This window comes from Neofelis nebulosa, chromosome 1 (assembly GCF_028018385.1).
Source record: "Neofelis nebulosa isolate mNeoNeb1 chromosome 1, mNeoNeb1.pri, whole genome shotgun sequence".
Taxonomy (NCBI): Eukaryota; Metazoa; Chordata; class Mammalia; order Carnivora; family Felidae; genus Neofelis; species Neofelis nebulosa.
Genome location: NC_080782.1, coordinates 118,656,247 through 118,668,517, shown reverse-complemented (window position 1 = coordinate 118,668,517; position 12,271 = coordinate 118,656,247). Strand labels below are relative to the sequence as shown.

The following is a 12,271-nucleotide window of genomic DNA, read 5'->3' as shown; positions in this document are numbered from 1 at the left end:
CACGATCTCACGGTTCGTGAGTTCAAGCCCCGCGTCGGGCTCTGGGCTGATGGCTCAGAGTCTGGAGCCTGCTTCTGATTCTGTGTCTCCCTCTCTCTCTGCCCCTCCCCCGTTCATGCTCTGTCTCTCTCTGTCTCAAAAATAAATAAACATTAAAAAAAAAAAAAAATTAAAAAAAAAAAATAAACATTATAAAAAGTTTTAAAAAATAAATAAAATAAAATAATTTTAAAAAAGGAACTTTCAATGTGTAAATCAAAAGATCACACCTCCTGCTAATAAACTACATTTCTTTGCCACATCCATTCACCAACCTGATGCCCAGCGGAGACTCTGCCTGTCCTCGCAAGTTACCCCCCTGCAGCAGGTGTGCCACTGTGTAAAATGCCATGTAAATAGTGGAATCAGACAGCGATTCAATCAGCCACTGCTCATCCCATGGCAGACGAGTACCTGCAAGATAAAAAGAAGAAAATTAATTCATGAGGAACTTAAAAGAGATACTTCATCTGGAGAATCCATATCTTCAAGGTCTATAGCATTTACAAAGCTACTTATTTAAGAAGGTCTTAAATTTGCTTAAATAATTAACAAAATGAACTAGTAAATATAAAGCAAAATGGGGGCACTGGGGTGGCTCAGTCAGTTGAGTGTCCGACTCTTGATCTCGGCTCCAGTCGTGATCTCACAGGTCGTGAGATAGAACCTCGCAACCGGCTCCACGCTGACCGTGCAGAGCCTGCTTGGGATTCTCTCCCTCCCTCCCTCTCTGCCTGCCTCCTCCCTGCTTGAAAATAAATAAATAAACATTTTTTAAAAAGGCAAAATGGTTGAAGCACTACAAAGTTTCTATTAAAAAAAAAATCCATAAAGCTATGTGGGTTTGAGAGGTCATACTCTACCAGCAGGTAGATAGACGGTAGGGCACCACACCCCAGTTTCCCTCACCCTCAAACCAAAACCTCTCAATTCAGAAAAATACTAGGAGAGACAGAGAAAAAGTAAAAGGGTTAATGTGCCAGGTAACTGGCCAAGTCATTCAAACAGAAGAATTTGAAACATGCTCACCTAAACCATAAGTTCTCGAGCAAGCATGCTCTTGTAGCCAACCTAGGGTAGCTTCAAAATTCCTCCTGGTCTCCTCACAGAATCTGGAGAGAGTAAAAGGTACAGTGTCTCTCTTCATCCTCACTGTCTTCCATGTTTCTGATCTCCTTTCCCTTCCCTCATCACTTGTTTCCCTTCTTACGTTTCCAGGTTCTTCAAGCACTGGGATGTCTGTTGTTTCCAGTTCTCTTCTCCATAATCCAAGTACCTGGTAGTGGACAGATTGATTTAAAAAAAACATAAAATTCAAAAGGATAAGTAAAATGACTGAAGGAAATGTCTTGCTGTATGAGAGACTAACCACTGGTCACACAAGGCCACGACACATTCATCTGAAGACCTGGACATAACTTGTTTTTCTGGTTCCATGTAAATAAAGGCATCTCCCTACATGAAAGCAAATAAAAATATATCAGATATTATGTCAAGTCAATCTCTATTCCTCAGGGACAATAAAAAAACTTTTAAAAAAAATGTTACACCACCAATTACAAAAACCCCACATCTTCAGTATGTCTTCCCAGTATAAGTTATCTGCCATTCTCTTTTTTTTTTTAATTTTTTTTTAATCTTTATTTATTTTTGAGAGAGAGACAGAGTGCAAGCAGGGGAGGAACAGAGGGAGAGGGAGACACAGAATCCAAAGCAGGCTCCAGGCTCCAAGCTGTCAGCACAGAGACTGACGCAGGGCTCGAACTCACAAGCCATGAGATCACGACCCGTGAGATCATGACCTGAGCTGAAGTCAGCCACTTAACCAACTGAGCCACCCAGGCGGCCCTGCCATTCTTTCTATACATCATTTGCTTTTTTTTTTTTTTCAACGTTTTTTATTTATTTTTGGGACAGAGAGAGACAGAGCATGAACGGGGGAGGGGCAGAGAGAGAGGGAGACACAGAATCGGAAACAGGCTCCAGGCTCCGAGCCATCAGCCCAGAGCCCGACGCGGGGCTCGAACTCACGGACCGCGAGATCGTGACCTGGCTGAAGTCGGACGCTTAACCGACTGCGCCACCCAGGCGCCCCTATATCATTTGCTTTTGAAAAGGTGTGTATCTCTGTCAAATGGATCATCTTTCCTAGGTATAGATTATTCCTTTTCATTGGAACATGAATGATGTTCAATACTTTCTAATTCTATGGTTTGAAGGTTAGATTGCCTATGGAAGCCCTTTACCCTTATTATTTTTGTTTTAAGTTTATTTACTTATTTTGAGAGAGAGAGAGAGAGAGAGAGAGAGCAAGGAGGGGGTGGGCAGAGAGAAAGGGAGAGAGAGAATACCAAGCAGGCTCCGAACTATAAGCATGGAGCCCGACTCGGGACTTGAACTCTTAAACCAAGAGATCATGGCCTGCGCTGAAATCAAGAGTCTAATAATGCTTAACTAACTGAGCCACCCAGGCATCCCTATCCTTGTTATAGTAAGAATATAAAGAGGGGGAGGGGCGCCTGGGTGGCGCAGTCGGTTAAGCGTCCGACTTCAGCCAGGTCACGATCTCGCGGTCTGTGAGTTCGAGCCCCGCGTCGGGCTCTGGGCTGATGGCTCGGAGCCTGGAGCCTGTTTCCGATTCTGTGTCTCCCTCTTTCTCTGCCCCTCCCCCGTTCATGCTCTGTCTCTCTCTGTCCCAAAAATAAATAAAAAAACGTTGAAAAAAAAAAAAATTTAAAAAAAAAAAAAAAGAATATAAAGAGGGGGAGATGTGAGCGTTGTCAGCGCAGACCCTGCTTGGGATTCTCTCTCTCTCCTCTCTCTGCCTCTCTCTCCACTCATGCTTGATCTCTCTCTCTAAAAACTAAAAAAAAAGAATATAAAGAAAATATGAAGTTAAACGCATAGAACCACTGCTTTTAAAAAACTAGATGCACAAAAACTAAACATGGAAAACATTGTTGCTAAAGATTTATAGTGTCATGAAAAATGTCCACTAGAAAACTAACCGTGAATGTAACTGTTTACCAAATATAAATACCTCTTAATGTATTATGGTCCCACACTTGTCAGGCTATTTTTTAAGATAAAATTCAACATAATTATTCATAAAATGATTCATTGTTCTTTGTTTTTAATGTAATTCTTCATACTGAACTTAAATAGCTAGGACTTTGGTATAAAGAAGGGAAATTAAAAACAGACATCGAACTCTGCTGAAAAGAGGACTAACTGAAGTTTCTAAAGAAGAGGTCAGAACCCCAGATACCCTAATCCCATACTATGCAGACAGGCAAATGCCCCTCCCTATGCCAGAACAATGAAGGTTTATGCTCTGGAGAGGATACAAGAGTCACTCAACCAAAGACAGAGTTAAGGATATGGGTATCACAGTGGGAAGAGACAGATGCAGTGGAGAGTCAGCACAATGGGTTTTGGTATTCCCCCTAGCAATTTTTTCAGCTCCCAGTTAGCTTAGACTTCTCAAGCTAGAAAGTGGAAGAAACTTCTAGGAGGAAGCTAATAAATCCAAGAAGCTCTAACTAATTGACATCAGGGCTAATATAAAGGCTTCCCCAAGACCCAAAAAGCCCTTCTAGATCTCCCCCAATGAAGCCCTACTCACATCCAAAAAGGTTTCAATCATCTTTCTGTACCTACTCTTAAATATCAACAATCTTCCTCAGAGAAATAAAAGATTAAGATTTCACATTCATGAAACAATAGCATCCTATAAAAAAGGCCCTGTGTTGATGGAAAAAAGACAGTCTCTTTAACAAATGGTGCTGGGAGAACTGGACAGCAACATGCAGAAGGTTGAAACTAGACCACTTTCTCACACCATTCACAAAAATAAACTCAAAATGGATAAAGGACCTGAATGTGAGACAGGAAACCATCAAAACCCAAGAGGAGAAAGCAGGAAAAGACCTCTCTGGCCTCAGCCGTAGCAATGTCTTACTTGACACATCCCCAATGGCAAGGGAATTAAAAGCAAAAATGAACTACTGGGACCTTATGAAGATCAAAAACTTCTGCACAGCAAAGGAAACAACCAACAAAACTAAAAGGCAACCAATGGAATGGGAAAAGATATTTGCAAATGACATATCGGACAAAGGGCTAGTATCCAAAATCTATAAAGAGCTCACCAAACTCCACACCCGAAAAACAAATAACCCAGTGAAGAAATGGGCAGAAAACATGAATAGACACTTCTCTCAAGAAGACATCCAGATGGCCAACAGGCACATGAAAAGATGCTCAACGTCGCTCCTCATCGGGGAAATACAAATCAAAACCACACTCAGATATCACCTCACGCCAGTCAGAGTGGCCAAAATGAACAAATCAGGAGACTATAGATGTTGGAGAGGATGTGGAGAAACGGGAACCCTCTTGCACTGTTGGTGGGAATGCAAATTGGTGCAGCCACTCTGGAAAACAGTGTGGAGGTTCCTCAAAAAATTAAAAATAGACCTACCCTATGACCCAGCAATAGCACTACTAGGTATTTACCCAAGGGATTCAGGAGTACTGATGCATAGGGGCACTTGTACCCCAATGTTTATAGCAGCACTCTCAACAATAGCCAAATTATGGAAAGAGCCTAAACGTCCATCAACCGATGAATGGATAAAGAAATTGTGGTTTATATATACAATGGAGTACTACATGGCAATGAGAAAGAATGAAATATGGCCCTTTGTAGCAACGTGGATGGAACTGGAAAGTGTTATGCTAAGTGAAATAAGCCATACAGAGAAAGACAGATACCATATGGTTTCACTCTTATGTGGATCCTGAGAAACTTAACAGAAACCCATGGGGGAGGGGAAGGGGAAAAAAAAAAAAGAGGTTAGAGTGGGAGAGAGCCAAAGCATAGGAGACTCTTAAAAACTAAGAACAAACTGAGGGTTGATGGGGGGTGGGAAGGAGGGGAGGGTGGGTGATGGGTATTGAGGAGGGCACCTTTTGGGATGAGCACTGGGTGTTGTATGGAAACCAATTTGACAATAAACTTCATATATTGAAGAAAAAAAAAAAAAAAAGTCCCTGCGTTGGTAACGATGAAGCTGGATAATAAGTATACAGGAATTCAACACACTACTCTCCACTTTTTTAATTTGAAATTTTCCATACCAAAAATAATTTTTTTACACATACACACAAATAGCAGATATAAAAAACTCACAATAAACAAACAAAATCTCAGGAAGAAGAAGTTGAGGGACTCTCCCAGAAAGAAAAAGACTTCCAGAGTCTAAGAGAACCCATAATTGAATAAGAATTCAGGAAGCAACAAATAAGGAAAGGAAGAGATGAAACAATCAAAGAAAAAGTCAAGAAATTTTCCCAAAATTAAAGCACCTAAGTCTTCAGGCTGAAGGAGCCCACTAAGCACTCAGAAAAATGAATGAAAATTGACCTACACTACAGTAAATCACGAAATTTCATAACATCAGGAAGAAAGACGAGATTCTATAAAAAGAGAAGGAGAGGGGGAAAAACAGGGCATTTATTAAAAAAATGAGTTATTACCAAAATGGTTTCAGACTTCACAACAGCATTCTGAACCAGAGCACCATGGGTAATGTCCATGAAATTCTAAGGCAAAACTACTTTCAATCTAGAATTCTGTCCCCAGGCAACCAAGTATGAAGATAGACAAGATATTTCACACATGGAAGGTTGCAAAAATTTACCTTCCAGGTACTCTTTTTCAGGAAAACTACTAGAGTAAGAGCTTAACCCAAATGAGAGAGGGAATAATTAAGCAGCGGCCATGGGATCAAGGAAACAAGAGATCCAACTCAAGAGAAGCAAAGAAAATTTTTAGTAATGGCAGAAGATCCCAGATGATATTTGTGCACTAGGACAGTAAGTAACCAGTCCAGACTAAAACAGGCCAGAAGGCGGGGGAAGAGCTTTCTCCAAGAAGGAACCAACAGCATACCGACATGTTAAAGTAGTGAAAGAAGAAATAAAGAGTTGGGACAGAGTTTGGGAATACAGCATTGTATTTAAAGTAAGGAATTTAAAAAAGGAATTAAAAAACAAGAAGGACAATTATTAACACCAGGGAAAAACAAAAGCTGGGGAAGAAAAGTTCTCATTGTACATCAGTGATGTCTCAAAAATGTATACAATGGGGGCACCTGGTGGCTCACTTGGCTTTGGTTCAGGTCGTGATCTCATGGTTTGTGAGCTTGAGCCCCATATCGGACTCTGTACTGACGGTGCAGAGTCTGCCTGGGATTCTCTCTCTCTGCCCCTCTCCCACTTGCGCTCGCTCTCTCTCTCTCTCTCTCTCTCTCTCTCTCAAAAATAAATTAAAAGACTTAAAAAAAAGAGATTAGCAAATTGAACATGGAAATCCCACATTAACATATGAAAGGAAATATTTTTTTTAATGTACACAATTACTGCTCTCATATAAGTTATAATGTACCTATACTAAAAAGATGGGAGGTAGAGAAGGGCACACAAATGTGGTGAGGTCAGAAAGACACAAGGTAGAAAAAAGAGTTAAATCTTGATTTTCCAAGGTAGAAAGTCAATGGCTAATGTCTAAAACTGAAAATCAAAATTTAAAAATTACTCTATGAGCATTTACATTAGAGATCTGAGAGATGGAGGTTAATATTAAAAGAAATAACCAAAACAGCTGAAAGTAATCCTGTCCAAGGAAGAGAAACTGAAGAGAATGTGGGAAGGATGGAGAGGAAACTGCTGTTTTTTTATTTTAGTAAGCTTTACAGACCACAGTCTCTGTATTAAAGCCATATATAACTATCAGAAATCAAAATTTAGTTTAGGGGCACTCGATCTCAGATCAGGTCTTGATCTCAAGGCTGTGACTTTAAACCCCGCTTTGGGCTCTGGGCTGCGCATGAAGCCTACGTTAAAAAAAAAAAAAAAAAAAAAAAAAAAAGGATGCTTGGGTAGCTCATTCCGTTAGGTGTCCGACTTCGGCTCACGTCATGATCTCACGGTTTGTGGGTCTGAGTCCCGCATCGGGCACTGTGCTGAACGCTTGCTCAGAGCCTGGAGCCTGCTTCAGACTCTGTGTCTCCTTCTCTCTCTGCCCCTCCTCAACTCACGTTCTGTCTCACTCTGTCTCTCAAAAATAAATAAATGTAAAAAAAGAAAGAAAGAAAGAAATTTTTAAAAAGGGTTTTCTCCTAAAACAGCCTTCAGAGGATGGCCTATCACATACAGTGTCAATCATCTTTTTCTGAATAGTCTTCTTTACATCTTGGACCTTCTGTCCTTTAAATCCATCCACCAACATTACCTAAAAGGATGAGAAGTGGGGGGACAAAACACAGACAAAACAATTAAAATTTGCCTCGCGTTCCCTCCAAATTTTTCCCTAACTAAATTTACTTCCATCCACAACTAAGATATTTTTAGTGTGAAATCTATCACATTTGTAATCTTAAGTTTTTATTTTGCCAGAGCTTGGGTGATTAATATATACAACACACTTGGTTTTTCTTTTGCCATGACTAGAATAGCTATCACGAACAAGATGAGGAAGGATCCCTCATTACCTTCCCACTTCTCAGATTTCCATGGGGAGAGAATTTCAATAGGCTCACTCAGTTCATTCCTGAAGGAAGGCTTTGGGAAAATGAATGGAGCTCACACAGCTCAACCCCAGTTAGACTTCTGTTTCCAATTCTGCCTGTTGCCAGCAAGCATTTTCCTTAGCTTGGCCATGTGATAAACCTGGCCCTTATAGGAAGGCTGGTTTTTCAACTCTGCCTTTAACGTAGTGAGGAAATTTAATCCTAGGGCTAGGTATTAGCTTGCCCATTGTTGTCACAGATCCACACAGTCCCCTTCCAGCTCATATTCTGACCTCCAGCTATGTGACTCCTGTTTCTCTCTGAAATAGTTTCTATCTTAAATGGAAAAGAAAGATGTTTTCTGACCTTCCAATCCTCTAACATGCTGAAGTGCTTTATATCAATTTAATTGACCACTATAAAATTATACTTATAGATCACGTTAGTAAAGTGGTTAAGAGCACAAACCCTGGAGCCAAGCTCCCCAGATAGACCAGTTCTGCCACTGGCTACCTATCTGCTGATCTTGGGTAAATTACTTACTGTCTTAGTGCCTCAATTTCCCCATCTGTAAAACAGGAATGATAGTGCCTACTTCACGAGGTTATTTTGAGATTTAAATAAGTTAACATTTAAGTGCTATCTGTATAAGTGGTAGCTTTTGTTACCACCCAAAATGTGTAAGTCACTTAAAAAAAAGACACATAACCAATTGTTGGTTATCCAGAATAATGAAAGTGAAGGTAAAAATAAAGAATTCCCATTTATAGCCTTAAAAATCTTCATTTTAACCTCAAGTCACTAGCAACTTGGCTTGATTTTTACTTTCTCTAGCCTAGTCCTCTTTCCATGGAAATGTGTAAGCCACATTAACACATGCACAATTAAGGAGAAAAGAGAGGTTCCAAACATGTCTGTTGCACTCCCCTGGCATTTAGTGGACATTAGCAACTAAATGAGAAAAACTGCTTATTTAAAATATGAACTCCTCAATTAAAACAGCAAAAGGGACCAGGTATTGTCCATGCAATAAACCTATGAAATTGACTCCATAATAACATGAACTAACTTTAAATAATCTTCTCAAGAAACTCATTTCTTAGACATTCCTAAAAGACACAAATATATAATTTCTATAAGTGCCATTGAACAAAAAATAAATAAATTTGGAAACAGAAGAACACAATCTCATATTATCTCTCAAATCAGTATGTAGGTGAAACTATATTGAATCTTTCTATTTTCTTCTAAATCATTGAAAAATATACAGAGCAAAACTAAAAAATTATAACTTACACCATCATAAAACCCTTTTAGATATAACTTCTCCTTAGCTTCTGCAAGTTTTTCTCGGTCATTCTGGCTTTGAACTTTCAACTCATCACAAATGGTTACAGCGGAAAGATTTCCAAAACCTGGGATTTCAATGATTGGCACCTGTAAAGAACAGCAATTTCAGGACCTTATTCACACTGAATGATCATAAAAATGCCCTATGGTGCATAATTCATTTGCCTCTACTATCCAATGAAGTCATTTCAGATTTTATACATCATTACAAGAGCACCACACATTAGGTAATCACTGTGACTAACATCCAGATGTGAATTTGTCTTCTTACTCTCCTCCACAGGAACTACCCAAATTCTCTGCACCAACCCCTAAATTGTCCCTCCCTCACTATATAACACACCTTCTCCAGCTCACAACCCTGTACTGGCATATAATTCTAAAACTAGCAAAACGATATAAAAAACTAAATCTAAGGATGGTCTTACTTCTGGCTTATAAAAAGTCTTCTAGATTCTTCATGAAAGTTATTTGCTAGTAACTAAATTTTTTTTTTCTTCACCAGGCACTAATATGAAAACATAAGCATTCATGGCTAACATGGCAAATTTTTGTCTTTAGAAGCTTGGAAATTGGCCCTACTAGCAAAATAAGCTACTATAAAACTGGTGATGCTAAAAACATTGTTTGTTTCAGAACTGCAGGTGCCAGGTGCTAAGAAAATACTTACTCTTGATCTTTCTCTCACTCTTAAGTGCCACAACAGATAGCAAATTAAAGTAAATAAACTCTAAGCAAACTCCCTCTTATTTTTATATCCACTAATTATTTAATTTTGTTACAAGGAAAATGCTAGCTCTTTTTTTCAATGACAAAGAGATGGGTATGAATACTCTGAGTCCTCAGTGTACTCACCGGCTCAAATGGCAAGACCATGTCATCTCTAATTCCATACTTTGCTCGTAAGGCCTACAAAAAAATTTTACAAATTAACACTAATGATCAACAGTTTATTGGCATAATCATTGAGAGAACAAACTCTAAAACTTTTTTAAAAATATTTGTTCTCCTAAATAAACAAATAGAATTTAAAATATAAACTATTTGTTCTCCCTTTCGTATGGAAATTTTTTAATTTTACCAAATATCTCAAGAAGAGATCTATGTCACTAAAAAACTCAACAGTTTAAATTACAGTGAATTGCTTAAATGATGAAATAGTAAGCCAAATGGGGCGCTTGGGTGGCTCAGTTAAGCGTCCAACTTCGGCTCAGGTCATGATCTCATGGTCTGTGAGCTCAAGCCTCGCGTAGGGCTCTGTGCTGCCTGACAGAACAGACTGACAATCTGTGCTTCAGATTCTGTGTGTCCCTCTCTCTCTGCCCTTCCCCCACTCATGCTCTGTCTCTCTCTCAGAAAAAAATAAAATAAAAACATTTTAAAAAATTAAAAAGAAATAGCAAGCCAAAAGCAAAAATTCACACACACACACACACACACACCACTGAAAATGAGGTTCATATTCTAGGTTGCAATGAAAATGTGAATATGAATATTACAACTTTTTCTAAAGTTTTATGGAATCCAGCAAAACATTAAAAAAGAAAAATCACATGATCCTATTAAGAGATGCAAGAAAAGCATTTGAAAAAAATCCAACACCCATTCCTGATAAAGAATCCTAGTAAACTGGAATAGATGCAGACCTTCTAAAACTTGATAGACTATCTACAAAAAACCCATAGCTAATATCACACTTAAGGATGAGAAATTCAAAGTATTCCCACTAAGATCAGGTATAAAGCAAGGATGTTCCTCTCATCACTTCCTTTCAATATCGTTCTGAATGCCCTTGCTAATGCAATAAGGGAAGAAAATAAAATAAAAGGTATACAGATTGGGAAGGAAGGCATAAAACTGTCTTTGTTCATAGATGGAATGATCATCTGCGTAGGAAAATCCAAAAGAATGAAGGGAAAAAAACTCCTGGAACTAATAGGCAATTGTAGCAAAGTTGCAGGATACAAGGTTAATATACCAAAGTTCATTGCATTCCAGGGGTACCTCAGATGACTGAGTCAATTAAAACCAACTCTCAATTTGAGCTCAGTTCATGGTCTCGAAGTCTGTGAGCCTGAGCCCCACATCAAGCTCTGCACTGACAGCACAGAGCCTGCTTAGGATTCTCTCTCGGTCCCTTGCTCTCTCTGCCCCTCCCCCACTTGCATTCTCTTTCTCTCTCTCTCTCCCCCTCTCTCTCTCCCCCTCGCTCAAAATAAGTAAATAAACTTAAAAAAAAAAAAGTTAATTGCACTCCAATATACTAAAAATGAACAAGTGGAATTCAAAACTAAAAACACAGTACCACTGATATTAGCGTCCCCTCCAAAATCAAATACTTAGGTACAAAAGTAGCAAAACATACATAAGATCTACGTGAGAAAAACTACAAACTCTATGAAGAGAATCAAAGAACTAAATAAATGGAGAGATACTTCATGTTCATGGACTGAAAGATTCAGTATTGCCAAGATGTCAATTCTTACCAATTCCAATTTAACCTACAGATTCAGCGCAATCTCAATGAAAATCCCAACAAGTTATTTTATGAATATCAACAAATTGATCACAAAGCTTTATACAGAAGCAAGAGATCCAGAATAGTGAACTCAGTACTAAAAAAAAAAAAATCGGAGGACAGACACTATCTGACTTCAAGACTTACTATAAAGTTACAGTAATCAAGACAGTGTAGTGCTGGAAAGAAGAGACAAATAGTTCAGTGCACCAAAATAGTGAGCGCATAAAGAGAGTCAACTGATCTCTGACAAAGGAGCAAAGGCAATACAATAACTCAAAGATAGTCTTTTCAACAAATGTTACTGGAATAACTAGATACCCAGGTGCAAAAAAAAAAAAAAAAAAAAAATGAATCTAGACATAGCGCTTACACTGTCATAAAAATTAACTCAAAATGGATCACAGACCTAGATGTAAAACATAAAATTATAAAATTCCTAGAAGCTAACGTAGGTGAAAACTTAAATGACCATGGGTATGGTGGTGCCCTTTTAGATACAACATCAAAGACCTAATCCGTGAAAGAAATAACAATCAAACTTCATTAAAGTTAAAAGCTGCTCTGCAAAAGACAGTACCAAGAATTAAGAGACATTGGGCACCGAGGTGGCTCAGTCAGTTAAGCATCCGACTCTTGATTTCAGCTCAGGTCATGATCTCATGGTTTGTGAGATCGAGCCCACATGGGGCTCTGCACTGACAGCATGGTCACAGGGGAGAGAGATGAACAAAAAGAGCACACAGGACTTTTAGGGCAGCAAAAATACTCTATATGATATAATAATGAT

The 12,271-nt window shown here is 38.8% G+C and overlaps 1 protein-coding gene and 1 long non-coding RNA gene across 2 annotated transcripts in view; one reads left to right on the top strand and one right to left on the bottom strand.

The window, feature by feature from the left end:
• LARS1 (leucyl-tRNA synthetase 1) overlaps window positions 1–12,271 on the bottom strand; it is a 79,226-nt gene that overhangs the window by 38,047 nt on the left and 28,908 nt on the right. Inside the window, exons 13-19 of the mRNA XM_058732754.1 lie at window positions 9,819–9,872; window positions 8,910–9,050; window positions 7,259–7,336; window positions 1,409–1,494; window positions 1,250–1,315; window positions 1,069–1,151; window positions 315–453 (exon numbers count right to left, since the gene is read on the bottom strand). Of these exons, the coding sequence (XP_058588737.1) occupies window positions 315–453; window positions 1,069–1,151; window positions 1,250–1,315; window positions 1,409–1,494; window positions 7,259–7,336; window positions 8,910–9,050; window positions 9,819–9,872 (647 nt within the window). The remainder of the gene's footprint in view (window positions 1–314; window positions 454–1,068; window positions 1,152–1,249; window positions 1,316–1,408; window positions 1,495–7,258; window positions 7,337–8,909; window positions 9,051–9,818; window positions 9,873–12,271) is intronic.
• The window catches only part of LOC131513639 (uncharacterized), a 28,996-nt gene that overhangs the window by 11,209 nt on the left and 5,516 nt on the right, over window positions 1–12,271 (top strand). The window lies entirely within an intron of this gene.